The following is a 24,732-nucleotide window of genomic DNA, read 5'->3' as shown; positions in this document are numbered from 1 at the left end:
GAATGGTCCAATACCAAATGCTATTGCGTGCCAGATTTCCAACACTGTCAAATACTGCTACATATTAAATACACACTACATCATTTGCTGACACTGAATGTTAGCTGTCAACGACTATGCAGCATGCAAGACCTCAAATACAACAAATGGAAGATTAGATTTATCATGTTGCAAAAGCCAAAGATGCATGCAAGCAAAGTATTCAAATCTGCACACGCTAAGAATACCAGACATGCAAAAATATTGGAAAATTTGGCATCCTGGTGATGACAGCACTAAAACATGCATACTGAACATACAGTACCTCTTCCAGCTACCAGCTTATGTGCAATTGTGCAAAACAGAAAGGACATTTTTAAAACTGAGGGACTCATAATCCACTGCAAGATTGTCACTATCTATTGCTTTGCATACTGCAGCTGTGAATGAAATCAGTCTGAAAATGCACATGGCTTTCTAGTATGGGGCTGGACTATAGTGCCTTGGGACTTGTGCTTGCAATAAGGAGGAGGCTGATTGGCTACCATTTGTCCCTGCATTTTAAAGGGGGAGGAAGAGGTGAATGGAGAAAAATCCCCAAGAGAAACTAGGGGCAGCTCAAGTACTGATGGTCCCTTTGACCCTTATATGTCTTGTGAGTGACTTTTCAATTGGAGGGTGGTCAGATTACAACCCCTCCATAGTTCAAAAGTCCTCACTCAAGAGGAGGTGAACACAGAAACTGCCAGTTCAGGTTCTGGGATTATATTTGCCCTTCCCCAGTGTTTCTTCCCTGGGTTGGTGGCAGAAGCCAGGCATCTCTTTATCCTTTCCTCCTTCCATCAAGTCCCCTAGAATGCAGCAACAGCAAAGGAGCTCTGGGAAATGTAGTTCTCCAGGGCTCCTTTATTCCAATGGCGGCTTTCCACGCTTACAGGGCAAGAATGCAAAATGAACAAAAATCAAAGCAAGCCAAAGGGTGTTTGCCCATCATGGAAGACCCCAGACAATATTTAGTGAAAAGAGATCAGGATGCAATATTCCCTATTTCAGTGTAGAATGCATACTTTTAAATTAATTTAAAATTAATCATAATATAAAAATGAAATAATTAAATTTACCTTTCAGTCCTGGAAGCCCTGGCTGTCCAGAACTTCCCTTTTCACCCGATAATCCTGGAAATCCTGGATCCCCCGATGATCCTCGTTCCCCAATCTGTCCCGGAAATCCTACATTGTTAAAAAAAAATCACTTTTGTCTTGGCATGCTAAGGTTGTGAGGTCTGGGTAGGAAAATAACTGGAGACTTTGGGGGTGGAGCCAGGAGAGGGTGGGGTTTGGGGAGGGGAGGGGCCTCAGCATGGTACAATGCCATAAGACCCACCCTTCCAAGCAACCATTTTCTCCAGAGGAGCAGATCTCTGCTGGCTGGAAATCAGTTGTAAAAGCAGGAGATCTCCAGGCCTCACCTGGAGGCTGGCAACCCTATGGCATGCATTAAATTATTAGATAATCTGAATATTGGTGGCTGAGACACTACACTATGTCTTGGCATCTATTCAATTATTACAAAGTCCAAATATTGGTGGAAGAGACACAACGCTTATTACTTAGCACAAACGTTTGTCTTTGAACCAGTCCCAAATTGTTCGGCAGTTTGACCAGAAAAGGACTGATTCCCCCCTCCGCTCTTGATCCAAGAATGTACCGTATACTCTTTTTATATTTCATATTTAGAACTCTTTTGCTTATTCAAACCTCTCTACTGTGCTGCATCAGTGATACTCATCCAAGAGGTCAGGAGCCACACATGGTTCTTTGATATGACACTTGGGGCTCTTCTGAGCACTGGGACCCAAAGTGGCATCTCCCCACATTTCAGGAGAGCAGCAAGGCTCTTCCCTGGTGGGGCCTGTGGCTGGTCCTTGGTCCCTACCTTTAAACAGCTACCACTGCAGAAACTGGTAAGTTCCAAGTCTCCAAAAAGTGCATGCTCCATCCTGGGGAAGGAAGTGAATGTGGCTCTTTCGGCTGATGGGACCTGAAAATGAGGATCTCTGCAAGCCACAGAGGAAGTACCACTAAGCTAGGGAAACCAGCAGTGCAATCTTATGCAGAGCTACTCTGGTCTAAAGCCGCTTAAATCAATGCTTTTAGACAGGGGTGGAATTCTAGCGGGAACTCCTTTGCATATTAGGCCACACCCCCGATGTAGCCAATCCTCCAAGAGCTTGCAAGGCTCTTTTTTGTAAGCTCTTGGAGGATGGCTGCATCAGAGGGGTGTGGCCTAATATGCAAAGGAGCTCCTGCTAGAATTCCATCCCTGGTTTTAGACTGGATTAGCTCTGCCTAGAATTGCACTGACCGGATGACCTGGATAGTTCAGGCTAGTCCAATCTCATCATATCTTAGAGAGGGGTGTCAAACATACGGCCCGGTGGCCAAATCAGGCCCCTGGAGGTCTCCTATCAGGCCCACAAGCAGGTCTGCTTCCTTTCCCCTTTCTCTTGATTCCTTCTGCGTCTCACATAAAGTTTATATCTCCCCTACCTTGCATTACATTTTATGACACATATGGCCTGGCCCAACAAGGACTCATTTATGTCAGATCTGGCCCTCATAACAAATGAGTTTCGACACCCTGTCTTGGAGGTTAAGCCTGGTGAGTATTTGGATGGAAGGCCACCAAGGAGATCCGGGGCTGCTATGCAGAGGCAAGCGATGGCAAGCCGCCTCTGAATATCTCTTGCCTTGAAAACTCTACAGGGTCGCCATAAGTCAGGGGTGTCAAACTCATTTTGTTATGAGAGCCCAATCTGACATAAATGAGACCTTGTCGGGCCAGGCCATGTGTGCTCCTATTTAAGATTAGATAGTAGAGATATAAACTTTATAAAGGACACAGACAAACACAATGAAAGGGGTTTTTTTAAACTTAAAACATTAGCACTCATTGGTCTTAAGGTGTTTTCTTTGTATTTCTCCCATGGGATCCAGGGAACTGGACAAAGGAAGCTCTGGCTCTTTCCTTCCCTCACCAGGGGACCAGGAGTGGGAGGAACCTCAGCCAATAGGAAGAGAGGCTTGGCTCAGTAGTTCCTGTGCGACTGAGCAAGCCTTGCAAAGCAAGCTGTTATGCAGAAGGAAACAAGACAGAAGGAGAAGGAAGCAGACAACAGGCAGTTGCTCAAGGGCCTGATCGTAGTCCTCCAGGGGCCTGATTCGGCCCCCAGGCCGCATGTTTGACACCCCTGCCATACGCCAATGGTGATTGACAGCACTTTCCACCACCACTCTTCATGGCCCAGGGAAGAGCAACACTCCAAAGAAAGCTTCCACAAACAAAGGGGCTTATATGTTTGGTACTGCTTTTGCTCTGGCTTCTTCAGGCACTCACGAACACAGAAAACCTGCATTAGAACTTCTTCTGCATGCCCCAGACTGAACAGAGTATCATTTTGGGAAGTAAGATATCCAGGGGTGGAATTCTAGCAGGAGCTCCTTTGCATATTAGGCCACACCCCTCTGATGTAGCCAATCCTCCAAGAGCTTACAAAAAAGAGCCTTGTAAGCTCTTGGAGGATTGGCTACATCAGGGGTGTGTGGCCTCATATGCAAAGGGGCTCCTGCTAGAATTCCACCCTGAAGATATCCAGGATGGGAGGAGAAGTGTGTGAGCAAAGCAGAACAACCCCTCCTGCAACACACAACAGTGGGAGGAACTTATGCCCTTTATGCTCATTCTCCTTGAGGTCATATTCAGTAGTACTATAGGGAGGGGTGAATGAAAAGTGATTCTGAGCTTAAAAGAGACAGTGTGAAAGGCAAGCGGCACCTTTTTGTCCTCTTGAACCAGGTTCTCCTTGTGCACCCCTGAATCCTTCAATGCCTGTAATACCCGGATCTCCACTTTCCCCTTTTTCTCCTGTGGGGCCTCTTACGCCTGCAAAGAAAGGGGGGGGGGGAGAACAATCAATACCCATTAATGCTGCAAACATAATTGCTAGTGTTGGCTATAATTAGGATTGCCAATCTCCAGGTGACACCAGGAGTTCTCTTGCTGTTACAACTGCTCTCCAGATGACCAAAGGAACATGGCTGCTCTGGAGGGCAAATTCTGTGGCATTATAGCCAGCTGGGGTCCCTCACCCCCCAAACCCCACCCTCCCCAGGCTCTACCCATAAAAATTCCAGGTATTTGTCAACCCAAAGTTGGCAACCCTGGTTATGGTTATGCCCGAGTAGTCCACCTATCGAAGCTGCAGATGCAAAATGAAAGGACAGGGATGAAATTCTAGCAGGAGCTCATTTGCATATTAGGCCACACCCACTGGATGTAGCCAATCCTCCAAGAACTTACAAAAAAGAGCCTTGTAAGCTCTTAGTGGATTGGCTACATCAGGGGTGTGTGGCCTAATATGCAAAGGAGCTCCTGCTAGAATTCCACCCATGTGAAAGGTGCCTGAAATCCTACAAGGGGTAGTAAGTTGTGTGGTAGCAAAGGACAATGTTCCCACAATAGTTCTCTTGAACATGTTCTAGGTATGACAAGCTGTAGATTAATGAGCAAATCTCCCTTTTAAAAAAACAATTCAGTTGTAACAGTTGTAGGTGCTCCCAGCCAGATAATATGGGGGAGGCTAAAATTAGAATCATAGATTTGGAAGAAACCTCCATGGTCAACTAGTCCAACCCTCTGCACAATGCAGGAGCTAAGCTTGGGTTAGCAGCTCCGTGGCGCAGAGTGGTTAAGCTGCAGTACCGCAGTCCCAAGCTCTCTGCTCACGACCTGAGTTCGATCCCAGCAAAAGCTGGGTTTAGGTAGCCGGCTCAAGGTTGACTCAGCCTTCCATTCTTCCAAGGTCGGTAAAATGAGTACCCAGCTTGCTGGAGGTGGGGGGGGGGGAGTGTAGATGACTGGGGAAGGCAATGGCAAACCACCCTGTACAAAGTCTGCCGTGAAAATATCGTGATACGATGTCACCCCAGAGTTGGAAACGACTGGTGCTTGCACAGGAGACTACCTTTACCTTTTTAAGCTTGGGTTAATTCAATCCTTTGCATATTAAGCCACAGTCCCTGGTGTAGCCAATCCTCCAAGAGTTCTTTTTTTTGTAAGCTCTTGGTGGATTGGCTACATCTGGGGTGTGTGGCCTAATATGCAAAGGATTGAATTAACCCAAGCGTAGCCATATTGTAATGTATTATATAAGTATTGTACAACTGTACATGCACAAAATACTCATGGACTTCAAGAGGATAATGGGTATATCTAGGCATACAACTGCACGTTTATCAACATTTTTGCTTCTTCAAGGGTTCCAAAATCAGACACAGCAGAAGTGTTGGTGGAGTCTCTATTTTATTTTCCCATCTGCAAACGGAAACTGTAATACACAATTTCATTGGATGACCACAAACACTTTGGAAGTTAAGAACAGCCGGGGTGGAATTCTACCAGGAGCTCCTTTGCATATTAGGCCACACACCCCTGATGTAGCCAATCCTCAAGGAGCTTACAAGGCTCTTTTTTGTAAGCTCTTGGAGGATTGGCTACATCAGGGGAGCATGGCCTAATATGCAAAGGAGGTCCTGCTAGAATTTCACCTCTCAGAACAACTATACATAAATTATTTTTAACTGTCAGGCTGTTATCTGGAATGAAAAAAAGGGAAAAATCCACTGTGGTCATGTCATCACAGCAGTGAAAGAGTTTTACCTGAGAATCCAGAGAAACCGCTCTCTCCTTTGGGACCTCTTTGTCCTGGTAAGTTTATAGTATCTCCCCTGCTACCTGTTAGAAACATACATCAACAAGGTATTTTTATATGTTTTTAAACATTTTTTCATTCAGAAGTGAAAAACTTGCGATTACTGTGTACATTATGAACCAAAAATGAAAGATGATGACAGAAAGTGAACAAAGGGGAGGGGGAGAGATGTAGGAATTTGAGATCAGTGTCTCAAGAGCACTGTGGAAATCTTCCTAGCGAATTCAGCATATTCTGGATTAGGTGATTGGCAGGGCTTTTTTTTTGTAGCAGGAACTCTTTGCATATTAGGCCACACCCCTCTTATGTAGCCAATCCTCCAAGAGCTTACAGGGCTCTTCTTAAAGGGCCTACTGTAAGCTCTTGGAGGACTGGCTACATCAGAGAGGTGTGGCCTAATATGAAAAGCAGTTCTTGCTACAAAACAAAAAAGCCCTGGTGACTGGTAACAAGTTTCCATTCTGCACAGGACTGTATACATGCAATGAAATAATTATTTTAAAAAGCTCAGCTGGAGTGGAGTGCAAAAGGACTTACCCAAGTCCCCAGTCTGGCCCTTCTCGCCAAATGACCCTGTTGTCCCCGGCATTCCCTTGTCTCCCTGTCATGTGATTGAAAGCGGACATCAGGATATTGATCAGAACAGATATAACACAACAACATTGTTAGGGTAAAGATGAAAATGCATAAACATTTTATCCTTTGTTATTTGTCTTTTTTTTCCCTACTGAGCGTCTTCATTCCAAAGAGATGGTTAAAAGTGAAAAATTACAAAAAAAAGTCCTCAAAAAAGTATTGAATATCAAAAAGATATTTTCAAACAGGTGTGGGTTAGAAAGACAGGAATTCCTGTGACAATTTTATTTATTAAAAATGTATTATTATTTTTTAACAAAAAAACCCACAATTTTTTAAAACAAAAACCGAAAAATTTCTACCCCACCTTTCCTCCTGGTTCAAGGCAGCTTACAATAATAGTTTTAAAAATCTCTAGCCAAAAATAAAATATCAAACCCCGGATCTCTCCCCCCTTATTTCCAGTTTGGTGTACCAAGCCAGTCTGAGAGTCAGTTTGGTGTGGTGGATAAGTGCGCAGACTCTTATTTGGGAGAACCGCATTTGATTCCCCACTCCTCCACTTGCACCTCCTGGAATGGCCTTGGGTCAGCCATTGCTCTGGCAGAGGCTATTCTGGGAAGAGCAGTTTCTGTCGGAGCTCTCAGCCCTACCTATCTCTCAGGGTGTCTGCTGCGGGGAGCGGAAGGGAAAGGAGATTGTAAGCTACTCTGAGACTTCTTTGGGTAGTGAAGGGTGGGGTATAAATCCAATCTCCTCCTCCTCCATAGATGCCTGCCATTCAGACCCCCACAAAAGCTCTGGCAAACAAGAAGCCCCTGCAGTGCCTCCTGAAGTTCTCCAAGGAGGGCACCCTCCTCAGTTCTTCAGGATGCCCATCCCACAAAGCCAGAGCAGAAAGGGCTGGGCTCTGGTCGATGCCAGGCAGGCCACTCTAAGGGGTGGGACAGCCAGCAGATGGCACACAGGGACATAGGGAAGGAGGCGGTCCTTCAGTTTCTGCAAGAAACCACAGCCTTGATCCATGCAGTCTCAAGAGGCCACTGCTGAAATCAAATGACAGGGGAGGGAGTGGAGAAGTCCCATCCCCCTCAGCATCCATGGAAGCTCACAAATGGGTGTCTGCAGGAGTCCTGGTTGCAGAACTTTGCTCATTCACCCCATGGAGGCTCTAGTGCAGGAGTGGCCAAACTTGCTTGACATAAGAGTCACATATTATAAACATTAGACATTTGAGAGCCGTGAGGCATGAGCGTCAGATGATTGACAGCCAGAAGAATAGCAGGAAGGCAAACAGATGGGGGAGGAGGTGGAGGTGGAAAGAAAGCAACTTTAACTTTAAATCCATTCTCCAAACTGCTGGCTGGCTTGGCTTGGAGAAGTGATTTAAAGAGACAAATGCCTTGTCCAAATGGCTGACGGAGCAGCGGGGGCTTCAAGAGCCACACAATATGTGTGAGAGAGCCACATGTGGCTCCAAGCCACAGTTTGGCCACCCCTGATCTAGTGCATATACGCAGCTATTTACATGGATGCAGACTGCCTTGAGCCTAAAGCACGGCTGGCACTAGGGGTTTTGCCGCCCCAGGCAAGAACCCCAGCCCCCATGCAGCTGCACGCACGTTGCCCCTATGCTGCCTCTTTTGCTTGCCAGGACTGGGCAGGTAAAAGGGGCAGCAGCACACACGTTGCCACCCCGCTGCCCCTTTTGTCTGCCCCTGAAGTCTACTCCATTGGGACTTCCCCCAGGTGAGTGTTTAGTTTAGTTCAGGGGTGTCAAACACGCAGCCCAGGGGCCAAATCAGGCCCCCGGAAGGCTCCTATCAGGCCCCCGAGCAACTGGCGGTCATCTGCTTCCTTCTCTCTCTTTCTTGCTTCCTTCTGCATCACAGCTGGCTTTGCCAGGCTCGCTCCAATTGCACAGAAGCTACAGAGTGAAGCCTCTACTTTCTTCATTGGCTAAGGCTCCTCCCCTGGGGAGGAAGACGGGGAGGGAGAGCTTGATTTGCCAGGCTCTCTCAATTGCACAATAGAGTTACTGAGCCAAGCCTCTCTTCCTTCTATTGGCTGAGGCTCCTTCCCCTCCTGGTCCCCTGAGGAAGGAAGGAAGGAGCCAGAACTTCCTTTGCCCAGCTCCCTGGATCCCATGGGAGAGATACAAAGAAAGCACCATTAAGACCAACAAGTGCTAATGTATTAATCATGTTTTATTTAAAAACTTTAATTGTGTTTGTCGGTGTCCTTTACAAAGTTTATATCTCTGCTACCTGGCATTACATTTTATGACACACATGGCCTGGCTCGACAAGGTCCCCTTTATGTTGGATCCAGCCCTCATAATGAATGAGTTTGACGCCCCTGGTTTAGTCAGTGTAGTTTATTTGATTTATAACCCGCCCTCCCTGCCGAAGCAGGCTCTTAAGATCACACTCTCCAATCAGTTCCTCCATCATGAACACCATGTACGAATGCTGAACAAAGAATATTCTGGGGCTAAACTACATGGGGCACTAGACATACAAGCAGCCACTGGCCTGGGGGGACAGCATGAATTTAGGGCCTGAGAGAGAAAGCTCTTTCTACCTCTTTTTGCCACTCCCCAATCAAAGATGTCCTCAGGGCTGGCCCTAGACTGTCTAGCCTCCTAGGCAAGGCTAATTTCTGGTTCCCTCCCTGGACTGATAATGTCACCAAGTTATATGGGTTTTTTTTTTCCCTATTTGGTCACCCCACAAGGCACCTAGTTTGCCCAGTGGCAGGGTGTCCTGCACAAAGTTGTGGCTCAAATAAACAAACAAATGGGATTTGCTCACCCGACGTCCAGTGGCTCCGGGGAAGCCAGAAATACCCGGAGGTCCCTGGGCACCAGGGTGTCCTGGAACGCCTTTGAATCCTTTGGCCCCGATCTCTCCTTTGTGGCCTTTTATGTAACCTGGGAATCCAGGTAAACCAGGTCTTCCAGTCTGGCCGGGGTAGCCTGGCATCCCTTTACTGCCTGTGAACAGAGAGTTGGAAAACGTTTACTTCAGAGGAAATCGAGCTTCTGTCAAGCAGCCTTTGGTGGCAGATGAACAGTTGAAGGGCTTTCTTTTTTGTAGCAGGAGCTCCTTTGCATATCAGGCCACCCACCCCTGATGTAGCCAATCCTCCAAGAGCTTACAGGGCTCTTAGAACAGGGCATACTGTAAGCTCCAGGAGGATTGGCTACATCAGGGGTGTGTGGCCTAATATGCAAAGGAGCTCCTGCTAGAATTCCACCCCTGGGCCACCCACCCCTGATGTAGCCAATCCTCCAAGAGCTTACAGGGCTCTTAGCACAGGGCATACTGTAAGTTCCAGGAGGACTGGCTACATCCGAGGGGCGTGGCCTAATATCCAAAGAAGTTCCTGCTACAAAAAAAAGTCCTGATGCTGTCAGAGCCTTCCGAAAAGGTCTGTTTTTGGCACCAACTTGAGAAAGACGCCTTCTGCTGAACTTTCCTAATGAACAGCCACACAATGGTGCCCTGCTGTAGGGCATGACCTGCATGCATCTTGGGAGATGCTGGCATGGCTCTGGCAGAGGTTGTCCTTGAAAGGGCAGCTGCTGTGAGAGTCCTCTCAGCCCCACCCACCTCGCAGGGTGTCTGTTGTGGGGGGAGAAGATATGGGAGATTGTAAGCCACTCTGAGTCTCTGATTCAGAGAGAAGGGTGGGGTATAAAGCCCTATATGGCCGAGGACCTGTCTACCTTAGGGACCGTCTCTTCCCATATGTTCCCCAGAGGGTACTTAGATCAGGGACACAGAACCTGTTATCGATCCCTGGGCCGAGGGAGGCAAGACTGAAGATCACTCGGGAGAGAGCCTTCTCTATAGTGGCCCCCTGTTGGTTGGACCAACTGCCAGAAGAAACAAGAGCCTTGCGGGACCTTGTTCAGTTCCGCAAGGCTTGCAAGACAGCTTTATTTCAACTTGCTTTAATGGATAGCCACATATGAGGGTACTCAGGAAGACTGAAATTACTGGAAAAACAGGTTTCCTACCTGTAACTGATGATCTTCGAGTGGTCATCTGTGCAGTCACACTGATGGGAGTAGGCGCCAGCGCCGATCTCGATCGGTAAACTTCAAAAGCTGCGGATTTCCGCGCCGACGTCCCAGTGCGCATGCCCGGGCCCCCCCCCCCCCCGCGCATGCTCACTGGGACAGGAGCGGACATCCCGCCAGTTCCTTCTGACCGCCACGTTAGCCCCTCAGGAGGGACCGTCAGCAGCGGGGAAGGTCGGGCGGGTAGTGTGACTGCACAGATGACCACTCGAAGATCATCAGTTACAGGTAGGAAACCTGTTTATCTTCTTCGTGGTCTCTGTGCATCACACTGATGGGAGACTAGCAAGCTCAAGCCTACCTGGAGGCGGGTGCGACGGTCCATCACGAGGAGACGGACTGCAACACAGCGTGGCCCACAGCGGAAGCTCGTCTCTGCCCCAGGTCCAGCGCGTAGTGTGTCACGAAGGTGTGAGCTGATGCCCATGTGGCAGCTTTACAGATGTCCTGCAGGGCCACTCCCTTCATGAACGCAGCCGATGCTGCCATAGCTCGCGTGGAATGAGCCCGTAGAGGGCCGGGCAGCGGCCTCTTGTGGAGCATGTAGCACAGGCGGATCGCCCCCGTAATCCATTTGGACAAGCGCTGCGAGGAGATCCGCAGGCCCGTGGAGGGTCCAGCGTACGATACAAACAGTCTGGGGTCTCTCCGCGACTGACTTGTGCGGTGAAGATAGAAAGATAGCGCCCGTTTAACATCCAGGGCGTGAAGGCGCCGTTCTGAGTCATTAGCCGGCAACGGGAAATAAACCGGCAGAAATATTTCCGAATTCAGGTGAAACGGGGATACCACCTTCGGTAGGAACTTAACGTCAGGGCGGAGCATCACCCCATCCGCTGAGAAATTAAGGTAGGGGGCATCGCAGCGCAGCGCCGCCAGCTCCCCCACCCTCCTCGCCGAGGTGATGGCCACCAAAAAGGCTGTTTTCCAGGCCAATAGGTGAGGAGAGCAGGAGGCCATAGGCTCAAAAGGTCTTCCCGTTAGTGCCCTATTGAATAATTGACAGCACCCAGCGGTCCGACGTGATGCGGGCCCAGGCAGGGAGGAAACGTGCCAACCGGATACTGTGCAAGTCCACAGGGCCATACAGGGGCGGGAGGCAGTCAAAGGCCCTGCTTTTGTTTGGAACCCTTCTGCCTGGGTACCTGGGTAGAGGGTGGCGAGTACTTAGGTTTCTGCTGGTACTGGGGCCGCGGAAAAGCTGGCTGCTTGGAGCGCCATTGCCGCTCTGGCGACTTTGAGTAGGGCTTCTTGTGCCACGTCTTTGGCCACTGTCTCTTGGCTGGAGTGCGGGGGCTTGTTACTCCCAGGTTCCGAGATGTCTTTATACTTTTGTCTAACTCTTGCAAGACCGAGTCCGTGTTTGAGCTAAACAATCCCGAGCCATCGAACGGTAGATCCTCCACATAGGCCTGCGTGTCGTGTTGCAGTGCCGTGGAACGGAGCCAGGAATGTCTGCGGAGGGCGATAGCAGTGGTCAATGTTTTGGCGCACGTGTCCCCCGAGTGTTTTGCTGAGTTCAGCTGTTGTTTTGCGAGGGCCATGCCCTCCTTTTGCAGCTTTCTCAGTGAGGTCTTCGCCTGCTCCGGGATGGAACCAAGAATGGTGGAGACCTGGTCCCATAGGGCATATTGATATCTGCCCATACAGGCTGCGTAGTTTGCAACTTTGACTCCCAGTGAGCCTGTGGTGTAAAGGCGTCTTCCTATTGCATCCAGTTTCCTACCCTCCTTATCGGGGGGCGTGGAATGGGTCTTCTTCGCCTTTGACGAAGAGGACACTACCACTGAGTTCGGTCTCGGGTGCACGTACAGGAACTCTGCTGATGACTCCTGGATCCTGTACATATGGTCCAGCCTGCGAGAGGACACAGGCGTGGACGCCGGCTTGTCCCATGAGGACTTGGCAGTCTGCAACATAACATTGGTCAGAGGCAGTGCCACAGCGGTGGAAGTGTCCTGTTGCACGATGTCGAAAACCGTATCGGTAACGACCGGTTGTGGCTGGACCGTCGGGAGCGAGAGGGTGTGAGCCATCCGCTTTACTAAGTCGCCGTAGGACTTGAGGTCTTCCGATGGCGAGATCGGCTGTTCGTCCGAGGTCTTTCCCGGTGGCGATGGCTCGTCCGGCGACGAAGGTCCTCCGTCAGGAGACGAACCCCCCGGCGACCTGGGAGACTCGTCCAGGGAGTCGGACAAGTCCGATGGCTGCACCGGCTTCAATGGGGATGCTGGGGCTGTCGGGGTCGACCTCGGCTTTAACGGTGGGGCGAAGTCGTGCTCCTTCGTGCGTGGTTCTAGGGGTTTCGACACCGACGCCGACGGGGCCGTCTTCACCGTGCGAAAAGACGTGCGGGACCGGTAAGATGTCTCAGAAGCTTGGTCCCATTCGGGTTGTCGCGGCGGCAGCCATGGGTAATGAGGTTGTACTGGGTAAGCCCCATACAAATACTGCCATTGCCTCTGGTCCCATGGGACGTGGGACGGGGCTCCACGAGGCGATCGGCCTTCGTCCTTGCCGAGAGGAGATCGTGACCTGCTGGCTGAACGGTCTCGGGGCCGATCACTCGGTCTGACCAGTGGGCTTCGCTGTCGAGGGGTGCTTCGGCCGAGAGGGCTGCGGTCGGTACCGACCCTCTGGCCCGATTCTATGTCCGAATCAGAGTCCGAAATGACCAGCTGCGTCGACCTCGAGTCTAAAGGAGTGTCGGAGTGGCGTATCGGGGACGCGAAGAGCTTTAGCGGAGGGACTATCGGAGCCGTAGGGTCCACGGGAGACACCGGCGCGGAGAGCGGCGCCGATTTGTGTCTCTGTTTCTTGTCCTTCTTCCCCTTTACAGCTGATGCCCCTTTCTCCTCCTTGCGCCGTTTAGCTGGCGTCGAGGATCCCGAGGTTACCGCATCGCCCGGCTTTTTCTTAGGGCGGTCGGTGTCGGGAGGGGTCTGGTCGGTGTCGACCGACTTCGGTGCCGACTGGTCGGAATGACCGGAGGGCTGTTCCGCCTGCTCAGCCTGCTGGCGACGAGGGGAAAGAGCCTGCTCCATCAGTGCCGCTGCAAGTCGGGCTGCCCTGTTCTTCCTCGTTTGGCGCGAAAACTTGGCGCAATGAGGACAGGAGTCAGGACGGTGCCTCTCGCCCAGGCACAGCAAACACAGTTCGTGCCCGTCCGGAGGGGCGATTTTACTCCCGCACGAGGAGCAGCGGCGAAAGAACCCCCACCGTCTTTCCATACGAGGGAAACGAACGGCGGGAAAAACGAAAGTAGGGAGAGGGGGCCCCGAAGGGCGGGAAAAACTCCCCCGCTCTCCCGCAACTATTACTAACTATCTAAAACTACACTATAACTACAACTATAACTACAACTATCTAACTAAGAAGAATAGAAGAAAAAATTATTATCCAAGGGTAAGTTCACCGACCGTAGCAGAGAAGATCGACTGATCAGCGCGGCGGTCAGAAGAGAACTGGCGGGATGTCCGCTCCTGTCCCAGTGAGCATGCGCGGGGGGGGGGGGGGGGCCGGGCATGCGCACTGGGACGTCGGCGCGGAAATCCGCAGCTTTTGAAGTTTACCGATCGAGATCGGCGCTGGCGCCTACTCCCATCAGTGTGATGCACAGAGACCATGAAGAAGATTGTATTATTATTAGCACCAAACTGTTTTTAAAATGTTTTAATTGTTTTATTGTAAGATTTTAATGAGTTAATGTTTAACCTGTAAATGCTTTTACTGTTGTGAGCCGCCCTGAATCTGCTTCGGTGGGGAGGGCGGGGAAATAAATGCCACACCCTATTCCTAATGGTGCTGGAGTGGCTCCTTACCTTTGGGACCAAAGTACCCCTTGTCTCCTGTTTCCCCCTCGTCTCCTTTTTCACCTTTCACTTCCTGGAGCATGCTCAGCATGATTTTCGGGGGTGCTCCCGGTGGGCCATGTTCTCCACGGTTTCCTGCGAGGAGTAAATGCCCAGAGGCAGGGGTCATCTCTTAGAAAAGAGGTGCCAGAGCTCATTAGCACAACTTATTTACATAACTCATTTGCATATGCCACAAACTCCTGACACCACTGGTGTCAAGACCCCAGTAACTCAAGCAACATAGTCCACTTTGTTGAAAGGCAGGTTTATTCAGTCACTGATGCTACTGGATGCAAAATGGGTTTTGCTAAGACTGGCGAGCCAGAGCAACGGCCCCCTTATATATGCTTTAATATAACAGTCACACTTTCAAAGCAAAGCGGGAAGGAAAAGTGCGGGCAAGAATAACCCTCCCCGATTGTCCAGTCCTTTTCTCAAAACAGGTGCTCCGCTATCAGTGCCTGGCCTTGAGGTTCTGTCTCCGGTCGGAGGAAAGGAATCTTGCTACTTGTTACAAATATAAAAAAGCAAAGCAGCAGGCAATGCATAATACATTGGTGTACAAAATTATATCAGCTCAGCCTCTACCTCAAAACGCTTCTTGAATTATAATTGTTAATGAGAATTTGTCATAATAAAACCTTACTCCCATCATACTTCTTAAATTACTTTCTCCTATGTGGCCACAGTGGCGTGATGAGGATTTCCATTTGTCTGCTTTATATGTTTTGGTTCTTTTCCCATTTTTTTGTGAGGGGAAAATGTTAGAAGGTTTGTCAAATCTTAGAGTTCAGTAAAATTCTTACAGGGGGTTTGAACAATGGAGCCCAAAAGCAAGTATTAGGGGTGGGGGTGGAGAAGGAAAGAACACAGTAACATTGAGAGGTTCTGGAGTTCTGCTCCTGTGAGCTCCTGCCCAAAATGAGGCCTGAAGCTAATAAAATTTTTGTGAAGCTGTGGAGCTTAGAAAAAGGGGACACTGTCATTCTCCTATTGCTATTCTAACTATCCAAAATAGCTATAATTCCCCTGTTTATTTATTTAACTGATTTTTTTTTATCACCCTTCCCAATATCTGGTCTCAAATTAATTTTTTTTTAAAAAGTCGCATTTCAAAAGCAAGATAGAGTTCAAAAACAAGATGAAACCGAATTAAATAACAATAAAAGCATTACGTTACTGTTGCTATAGGCTCTGCCTGGAGGCTCCCCTATTGTTATGCCCATGGGCACAGGCTCCCTTGTTGTTATAGCCCATGCATGGGTATAGGCTTCCTCGTTGTCATAGGTCATGAGTATGGGCTCCCCTATTGGCTAGATAGGGTTGAAAGAAGAGGATGGGAATGCTTCCTTTATCTAGGCACTATCAATAAGACAACTGTTGACGCAAGAAATCCACAGCACGGTCTATGGAACAGAGCAGTTGCTCCCTGCTTACCACACATAGGAGGCAGCTAAACCGAGACCGATTTCCCACTAAGCTTATGCTGCTCTCACTCTCCTCTTCTCCACGGGGCTGCTGCTGGATTTCGCACAAACTGTCCCGGACCAGTGAGTTGAAAACCGGTTTCTGTCTGCCGCGGAGGGAACTTGAAAAGGGGTGGGGCAATTCGCCGGCTCGGGGCAGCTTGTGAGAAATCCAGCTCCGCAGGGGAAAGGAGCAACGAGACTGAAACAAGGTAAGTGGGAAATCAGTCCTAGTGTTCTTCTAAATAAATGCAATATGTTAGGGGGAAAAAACCACTCCGAACTCAATCCAATGCACATCAGAGTAATATTTGTCAAAATGAAAGGAGGTACCTTTCTGTCCTGGTTCACCAGACAGTCCTTGTGAGCCCTGCAGCCCAGGTACGCCCGTCTCTCCTGGGTCTCCTTTCCACCCCGGCCATCCTTTGAGGCCCATGGCCCCTTTGAACCCTTCAACGCCCTGGGAGCCTTTGCTGCCTTGTGAGAGAAAAAAAGGAATGGGAAAGGTGAAGCCCCTCTAAGTCTGGATTCAAGTCTGTTTTCTCCTGCTCCATTCTTTAGGCAAAGAACCAGCTGGATTTCATTTTCAACTGACAAGGCTTTGCACAGAATTGTAGATTTGAAAATTTGAATTTACATTTACAGAAACAAGTACTAAAAATAAGGGCATGAGTTGTGGAGTGAGACAAAATATAATCCAGAAAGCCCAAAACAAAACTCAATCCAGAAAGCCCCCTCCCCCTTCTTTTCCAAACTGGAAACTTCCTGTAGAGCAGCTGGTCATGCAATTCTGGGTTTAGGATTTGTGCTTTACCTTTCAGACCAGGGAGGCCGGGCATCCCATCTACTCCAGCAAGGCCAATCTCACCAGCTTTGCCTTTAATGCCTGCGAAACCTGGATCTCCTTTGGTACCCAGCAGGCCTTTTACACCTGCAGGGCCAGGTGCTCCTGGGTCTCCTGAATCCCCTCGGGGGCCAGGAGGGCCTATAAAGCATCACATGCAAAAGAAAGCAAAAAGAGATTGGATGCGATTGAACACATGAAAACCCACTCTTGCAGACATTTTGCGTTAACAAGGAGAAACAAACAATCGGAACAAAGAGGTGTCAGCAACTATTCATGGGAGTGTTTCCGAATTACAAAGATTCCTAGGACTTAAGGAGAAAAACCCTTCCTGATCAAGACTGCATCCCTTAGTTTCTTCTATCGCTTGAGTAAGCTGGAGAATAAATCACAAATCCACAAAAATCCTCACCCTAAATCTTTTGCTAGAGCAGGGGTGGCCAAACTTGGTTGGCATAAGAGCCACACAGAATAAACATCAGATGTTTGAGACCTGTAGGACATGAATGTAAGATTTTGAGAGCTATGGGGATATTTGAGGGAGGGAGGGAAGGAAGGACTGCAGGCAGGCGAATAGATGGGGGACAAAGAGGTGGAAAGAAAGCAACTTTAAATGAATTCTCCAAGCCATCAGCTGGCTTAGTTTGGAGAAGTGATTTAAAGAGATAAATGCCTTCTCCAAGCCAGCCAACTGAGTGGGGGCTTCAAGAGCCATACAATATGTGTGTAAAAGCCAGATGTGGCTCCTGAGCCACATTTTGGCAACCGCTGTGCTAGAGGATGACAGCATTTAAATATGTGCACTTAATAAGATCTGGAAACAGAAGTAACTCCCATGTTTTTAATGGGTCTCACTCCTAGGAAAACGTTCTTAGAATAAGGGGAGAGGCCATGCATCAGTAGTATCTGCTTGGCAGACAGCAGGTCCCAAATTCAATCTCTGGCACCTCCAGTTAAGAGGAGAAGGTAGTAGGTGATGTGAAAAACCTCCACCTGAGGCTCTAGAGAGCTAGAGCTGCTGTCAGTCTCAGGACATTCTACTGACCAAGGGCCTGATTCAGTATAAATTGCAGCCTCTGTTACTTGGCACTATAAGATGTTAACACTGCTTAAAGCTCGGGCTTTTTTTGTATCAGGAACCCCTTTGCATATTAGGCCACACATCCCTGATGTAGCCAATCCTCCAAGAGCTTACAGGGTTCTTAGTACAGGGCCTACTATAAGCTCAGAGGATTGGCTACATCAGGGGATGTGACCTAATGTGCAAAGGAGTTCCTGCCACCAAAAAAGCCCTGCTTAAAGCTATTTCCAAATGACATGGCAGGAGTCTAGAGAAGTAGTCATTTTGTGGTTTGGCCCAACCAATGTAGAGTCTGAATGGCAGAACCACAAGCTGGGTATTCTGGTCAAAGACCTTGTGTTGACTATCCAGAAAATTCAATAAAGCTGGACCAAGCCATACAGCAGGCAGCATACAAACTCTGAAGCTACCTACTAGCATGCAGGAACATTTTTCAGTGGTCACTACATGGGTTACGAAACATCTAAATGATGTATCTCATGCAACATTTTAAAAGCACCAGCACACGACATTCCACAGAAACACTTCTACTAGTGCTCAAAGGATCAGGAGTGAATCACATATTGGCAATATTACATGGGCAATGGCTACTCTATGGGTTCCTCAACCTTTTTTGAGTCTGTGGGCACCTTTGGAATTCTGACACAGTGTGCTGGCTACCACAAAATGGCCACCGCAGGAGGAGCAGGCCACCACAGCTTACCTTCAGTCATGGCATTAGGATCTTTGTGCTATGCTGCCAAAGCAACTTAGAAAAAATCGGCACAGCCAATAAAATCTCCAGTGGTTAATGATCTCATTCATTTTCTCAAAACACTTGGTCGGCACCAGGAAAGGTATTGGTGGGTGCCATGGCAACCACACACATCATGTTTAGCCTTGTATAAAGAACTGATAAGAAGACTGAAGAATGAAACTCTGGCTGATGACTTACACATAAAGATCTCCTTTCTCAGTAAAATGCTTAAGCTATAGAGATAAAAAGTGAAGAAAATCAAATTTGGGAAGAGTTTCTCACCAATAAATCCCTGTGAACCCATTCTTCCTGCGGATCCTTGTGGGCCTGGCATTCCAGGGAATCCAAATGATCCTGGTGGCCCCGGGATACCTGTCAAGCCAGAAGGACCCGGAAACCCACGCTGCCCTTTGATTCCAGATGGGCCTGGAACCCCAGTGAGGCCTAACAATAAATATAAAAGAGGTCATCAACAATAACAATCTGAAAACAATTACAGTGACCCTTAAGGCAATGGAAATGGAGGCTGCTACATAATCTTTTCTGTTGGGGTCCCTTATTAGGCAGAAGATGAAAGTAGCGATGGCGTCCTTGTTGGTAAAGTTATACACTTCTTGAACCCTGAATAGGGATGGGCACTACCTGGGAAAATGGATGTTCATGGTGGTTCATGGAAAACCACGAACCCCCACAAACTTTTCAGTTTCCTGAAATGGTTTGTGGTTTCATAGAATCATAGAGTTGAGAGGGACCCCCAGGGTCATTTAGTTCAACCCCGTTGGTTTGCTGGTTTATGACTTGGGAGTGGGGAGCTTCTGTGTGTGTGTGTGGGGGGGGTGATGGCATTTTAAAATGCCTTCCCCTCACTTATTGAGGTGTGCCACTGTGGCATGCCTTAAGGAGTGAAGGGGAGGCATGTACATCTCTTTAAATGCCTTCCCTTCACTCACCTCAGCGAGTGAAGGGAAGGCATTTAGAGAAACCTACGAACCGAATGAACCACTGCAAAAAACATGGCGATTCATGGGCAGTTTATGAACAATGCGATTGCCCAAACTGCAGTTCACGACCCAATGAATTGGCCCAGATTGTTATGAACTTTGGTTCATAAGTTGGTTCGTGCTCATTCCTAGCCCTGAATTCTTAACTAAAGTATTTTTCCCACCTAAATTACAGATAAAAACCAATGCTGGCAAAATAGACAATATTCCCATCATTTTCCTGGTGGAGATTGTCAGTCAGGGCAACTATGGCAGTCTCCATCCCAAACCCAGGCCTGAATCTGGATTGAAATGGGTCCAGATTGTCCTTTTCCTCCAAGATTACCCAATGCTGCCTCGTCACCCTCCACTCCAGCACCTTACCCATGAACAGGGGTTTTTTTTGTATCAGGAACTCCTATGCATATTAGACCACACCCCCTGATGTAGCCAATCCTCCAAGAGCTTACAGTAGGCCCTGTATGAAGAGCCCTGTAAGCTCTTGGGAGGACTGGCTACATCAGGGGTGTGTGGCCTAATATGCAAAGGAGTTCCTGCTACAAAAAAAGCTCTGCCCATGAATAGAATGCTGGCCATCAGGAGGTAGGTATGTATGTTATTTAAGTTTAGGGATGCCATCTTCAGGTGAAGGTTTTAAACCTCTCTTTTAGAGTAGATGGAACAACCTGGAAAAGATGTTGTGTGGATGCAAGGGTGTTGGAGAAGGGAACATGCTCAGTTGCCATCACTCTCACTTCAAGTTTGGTCATATTTACTTCAAGTCCCCCCCCCCACCCCTTACTTATGCTTCAGCCCTCTGCCAAACTGCTTCATCGTCTAAGCCCCTTGGTAAACCAAGGGGCATTCTGAGCTCTGCAGGAGAGAAGAGGACACACCAGAGCAATCACGTCCACCATCCAGGTCATCTTTGTATTCCATAGGTTAACCATGGCTGTGAAAGGCATCAACCGTGGTTACTGGAAACTTCCAAAGCGACATCAGGAAAGCCTCTAGATCTATCAGCCTCCACCATCCTCACTTTTTCAGTGCCACCCAACTCTTTCCTTTTAGAGGCTGTAAGAATCTGTAGGTCTAAACTACAAATCCTAATTTTAGAACCAAGTTAGAAGAGACCAGTGGCACTTTTAAGACCAACAAAGCTTTATTTAAGTTGTGATGAAGTGTGCTTGGACACGAAAGCCCACAACCTGAATATAACTTTGTGGGCCTTAATTGTGCCACTGGACTCTATCTTTGTTCAGACCAACACGGGTGCCCCCCAAATCCTAATTTTATTAGCTCGTAGGGGAAGGGGGTTCATTTATTTCAGGCCAAAAGGGGGTGGCAGAGATCAAACATGAGCTTTCTGAGACAGCCGTGAAGTATGCTGGACTGTGTTTGTGTCATTTTACTTCTTCAAAATGTCCATTGGCCAGACCAAGAATTACCTCTAAATCCAGGAACACCTTGGTCTCCTTGGGGGCCTTGAAGTCCTGGGTATCCAGATTGTCCAGCATCTCCTGGGAGGCCTGGCTGTGCTCCTAGGATATCTCCTGTGATTCCTTTTGCTCCCGGTGCACCTGGGAAACCTGATGAACCAGGACTACCCGGAAAACCTTTTGGCCCAGGTAATCCTGGTAAACCTTGACTTCCTCTGGGCCCAGTAAATCCTAAATAGAGCAGAATGAACACCCTGAATAGAACAACATATTTGATATAGCAATATCTAATACATTCCATGGGAGGAGGGGCCTGTGGCTCAGTGGAAGAGACTGTGGTTTGCACCTGGTTCAATCCCCAGCATTTCCAAATAAATGGACCAGGAGGCAGGTGATGTGAAAGACCTCTGCCCGAGACCCTGGAGAACAGCTATTGATCTGAGTAGACTATACTGAATTTAATGGGCCAAAGGTCTGATTCAATATAAGGCAGATTCGTGTGTGTGTTCACTGAACTGTGATTGATTATGGCAATCTTTAACAAAAATAATTAAGAATTTTTTTTATGAAAGGCTAACATCATCACAGTAATGCAACTTGTTAGCATTTCCTAGTCTTTGTTCATTACATTTAGTGTTTGCCTTTGGCTGGATCATGCCCTGTTGTTGTAACAAATCAATTGCGTATCATTTAGGAAAGAATTCAAGACTGATTTACAGATGGACCCTTGGGAAAACATGGCTGTTTCAGAACCGTTGCACAAGAATATAAGAAATGCCTTGCTGGATTAGTCCATCGGGTCCAGCATCCTGTTTCACGCAGCGGCCAAACATTTGCCCTTGATGGCCAATAAACAGGGCACAAAGGCCTGATGTTTCTATTTAGCTCTGGAACTGTGGTCCACTGCCTCTGGGCACGGCGGTCCTTATTACAGTCACAATTTTATAAACCTCTACGACGTCCCCCTTCAGTCATCTTTTTTTGAAACTGAAACATCCCTTACTCTTCTGCCTTTCCCCAAAGGAAAAGCGCTCTAACCCCTTAATCACCTTGACTGTTCTCCTTTATACTTTTTTCAGCTCTGCAATGTACTTTTGGACATACAGGCTGGGTGCAGGCAGGTGGTTTAAGTGGCCCTGGGGACGGCAGGTGAGCAGATCTAAAAAGTGCGTCCAAACACGCACATCTGCCTGCCGTCCCTGTCCTGGACTCACCCCATCCTAGCCCGAAGGGAGCTGCCTTAGAAAGGTACCATTTCCAAAGTGGTACCTAATTTCTGAGGTGACTCTGAGGCACCTTGGCTAGGAAGCACCCTGGGAGCGACAGAACAGCGCATGAGCGCTCTGGATGCTCCTCCAGGGCACATGCAGCCCATCCCTGTTCTGGGGGCGGGCCGTGCACCGTCTGAACACTTCCTGGTGCTCCTATTTCTGCCAGCTCACTTCCGGGTTGGCTTGCAGCCGCCCTAAGCTGGTAGTGTGGACCCAGCCACAGTGACCACCAATGCACACAATAGTCTACATGAGGTCATGCTACAGATGGGGCCATCAGTCTTCCAAGTTTAAATCTCAATGTAAAGTAAAAATTAAGAAGCAGAGGTAGAAAGGATAGATGTGAATCCCACGTGAGTTCCATGTAATTCATAGGAAGCCTTGACTCCTCCTCAACCTTCTCCGTAAGATTTCTTAGCGCTATTTTTCCTTCACATATTTTACCTGATGAAGTGATTCATACATAACAGCTCATATTGTCATTACAGTGTCAGCAGATTTTTGTTTTATTTTTCTACGATAAACTAACATGGCTACCCCTTTGCAACACTGCCAAAAGCTTTTTGAAGAAGAAGACTGCAGATTTATACCCCGCCTTCTCTCTGAATCAGAGACTCAGAGTGGCTTACAATCTCCTATATCTCCTTCCCCCACAACAGACACCCTGTGAGGTGGGTAGGGCTGAGAGGGCTCTCACAGTAGCTGCCCTTTCCAGGACAACTTCCTGCAATAACTATGGCTATGGCACGAGCAGGCGGAGGAGTGGGGAATCAAACCCAGTTCTCCCAGATAAGAGTCTGTGAACTTAACCACTACACCAAACTGGCTCTCTTTTAGAAGTCCATGCATGTAATAGCTGCTGTATTGCCCTAATCTACATAGTTGGTAACCTTCTCAAAAAAGCTGCAAGTGAGGCAGGACTTCCTTTTGCAGAAGCCATGCTGATTTTCCCTCAACAGGCTTTGTTCCTCTACATGCATAAATTTTTAGAACCATTTCCACTCATTTGCCTGGAACAGACTATAATAACTGGCCATGGAAGAAAACCCATGTTAAACTCTGTACAAACATCAGAGTTATTGGATCACAGTCATATCTATATGCTCAAGGAATCTCTTTTAACTGTACGTCTCCTTAGGCACTTGTTTTTTTAAAAGCACAAAGAACCACAAATACTACACATAAATAAAACTAAACGAACCCAACATGTCTTGGGTTTTGCAATACCTGGGGGGCCTGCTACACCTTCGGGGCCTCGGTCCCCTTGGGGCCCTGTTACCCCCTGGCGCCCATCCAGACCAAAGCCTCCTGGAGTCCCTTTCGGACCAACTGCGCCTACATTTTTGGAGGTAAAATACTTAGTTAGATACAAATGTTAAAGGATGAATATATACATAAAAAGTTAAAGGTGAAAGCACCAGTCGTTTCCGACTCTGGGGTGACGTTGTTTTCACAATGTTTTCACGGCAGACTTTTTACGGGGTGGTTTGCCATTGCCTTCCCCAGTCATCTGCACTTCCCCCTCAGCAAGCTGGGTGCTCATTTTACTGACCTCGGAAGGATTGAAGGCTGAGTCAACCTGAGCCAGCTACCTGAACCCAGATTCTGCCAGGATTGAACTCAAGTTGTGAGCAGAGAGTTCAGACTGCAGTACTGCAGCTTTACCACTCTGCACCACGGGGCTCTAAATATATACATAGCACAACCCCATATATCCACCTGGCTTTTTCATGTTTGGCCATCAGGATAATGAACACCTCTCCTCCTCCTCCAAGAAGAAGAAGAAGAAGAGGAGGAGGAGGGGGAGGAGGAAATTATATTTATACCCTGCCCTTCACCCGGCTTCCAATTGCCTTCCCTCCCTCTCCTCAGAACAGTGAGGCAGGTGGGGCTGAGAGAGCTCTCAGAGAACTGTGACTGACCCAAGGTCACTCCTGCATGTGGAGGACTAGGGAATCAGACCTAGTTTCCAGATTAGAGTCTGCCACTCTTAAACATTACACCAAACTGGCTCTGGAGTTACCAGAGAGCCCCTTCCCACCGTGTGTCCAAGTAACTGTTACTCTACTGAGGGCTGGCATTAGTACACCCTGAGGTGAAGCAGCTGCCAGGGCCTGGGGCTTCTGGCAGGGCCCACTGATGCTGACCTCCCTCCACTCCCTGGCTAGCACTCCACAACCCATGTTCCAGTGCAACTGGGAAAAGGGCTGCAGACAGCTGTGATTGTGGTTGGTAGGAGGGCTTGTGGGCAAATGGGAAGGACTCACATAAGTAGATGTGAGGTTTGTGGGGTGAGTGGAAAGGAAGGATATAAACCTAAACCCAGAACGTGTTAAGTTGCATTATCTTGAGTTTAGGTTTAGATCATGATTATAAGAAATTAGCAAAAAAATTACTACCGACTGAATCACTGTTATGGCAGTGCTGCTCTACATCGCTAAATACATTTATCCAGATTTATTGCTATGGAATATTTAAATAACACAACTGTATTTATTTATTTAATATAAGATATTTGTGCCCCTCCCTTTTTTGCCCACACAGGTCCAAGAAGCTTAGCAACCATAAAAACAATATAGTAAATAAACCAACCAACAACTAAGTGAACAACAAGCAAGCAAGTAAACAAAAACCTCTCCAGAACGTAGA

At 48.1% G+C, this 24,732-nt stretch overlaps 1 protein-coding gene across 1 annotated transcript in view; it reads right to left on the bottom strand.

Moving 5' to 3' along the window:
- COL4A2 (collagen type IV alpha 2 chain) overlaps positions 1-24,732 on the bottom strand; it is a 226,109-nt gene that overhangs the window by 28,308 nt on the left and 173,069 nt on the right. The window contains exons 27-37 of the mRNA XM_060231861.1: positions 23,311-23,418; positions 20,822-21,043; positions 18,676-18,837; positions 16,547-16,717; positions 16,066-16,209; positions 14,234-14,359; positions 9,139-9,320; positions 6,287-6,350; positions 5,698-5,772; positions 3,814-3,921; positions 1,101-1,208 (exon numbers count right to left, since the gene is read on the bottom strand). Of these exons, the coding sequence (XP_060087844.1) occupies positions 1,101-1,208; positions 3,814-3,921; positions 5,698-5,772; positions 6,287-6,350; positions 9,139-9,320; positions 14,234-14,359; positions 16,066-16,209; positions 16,547-16,717; positions 18,676-18,837; positions 20,822-21,043; positions 23,311-23,418 (1,470 nt within the window). The remainder of the gene's footprint in view (positions 1-1,100; positions 1,209-3,813; positions 3,922-5,697; positions 5,773-6,286; positions 6,351-9,138; positions 9,321-14,233; positions 14,360-16,065; positions 16,210-16,546; positions 16,718-18,675; positions 18,838-20,821; positions 21,044-23,310; positions 23,419-24,732) is intronic.

The sequence above is a fragment of the Heteronotia binoei genome, chromosome 1, assembly GCF_032191835.1.
Source record: "Heteronotia binoei isolate CCM8104 ecotype False Entrance Well chromosome 1, APGP_CSIRO_Hbin_v1, whole genome shotgun sequence".
Lineage (NCBI taxonomy): Eukaryota > Metazoa > Chordata > Lepidosauria > Squamata > Gekkonidae > Heteronotia > Heteronotia binoei.
Note: the sequence above shows the minus strand (reverse complement) of the source record. Positions and strands in the feature narration are given on the sequence as shown.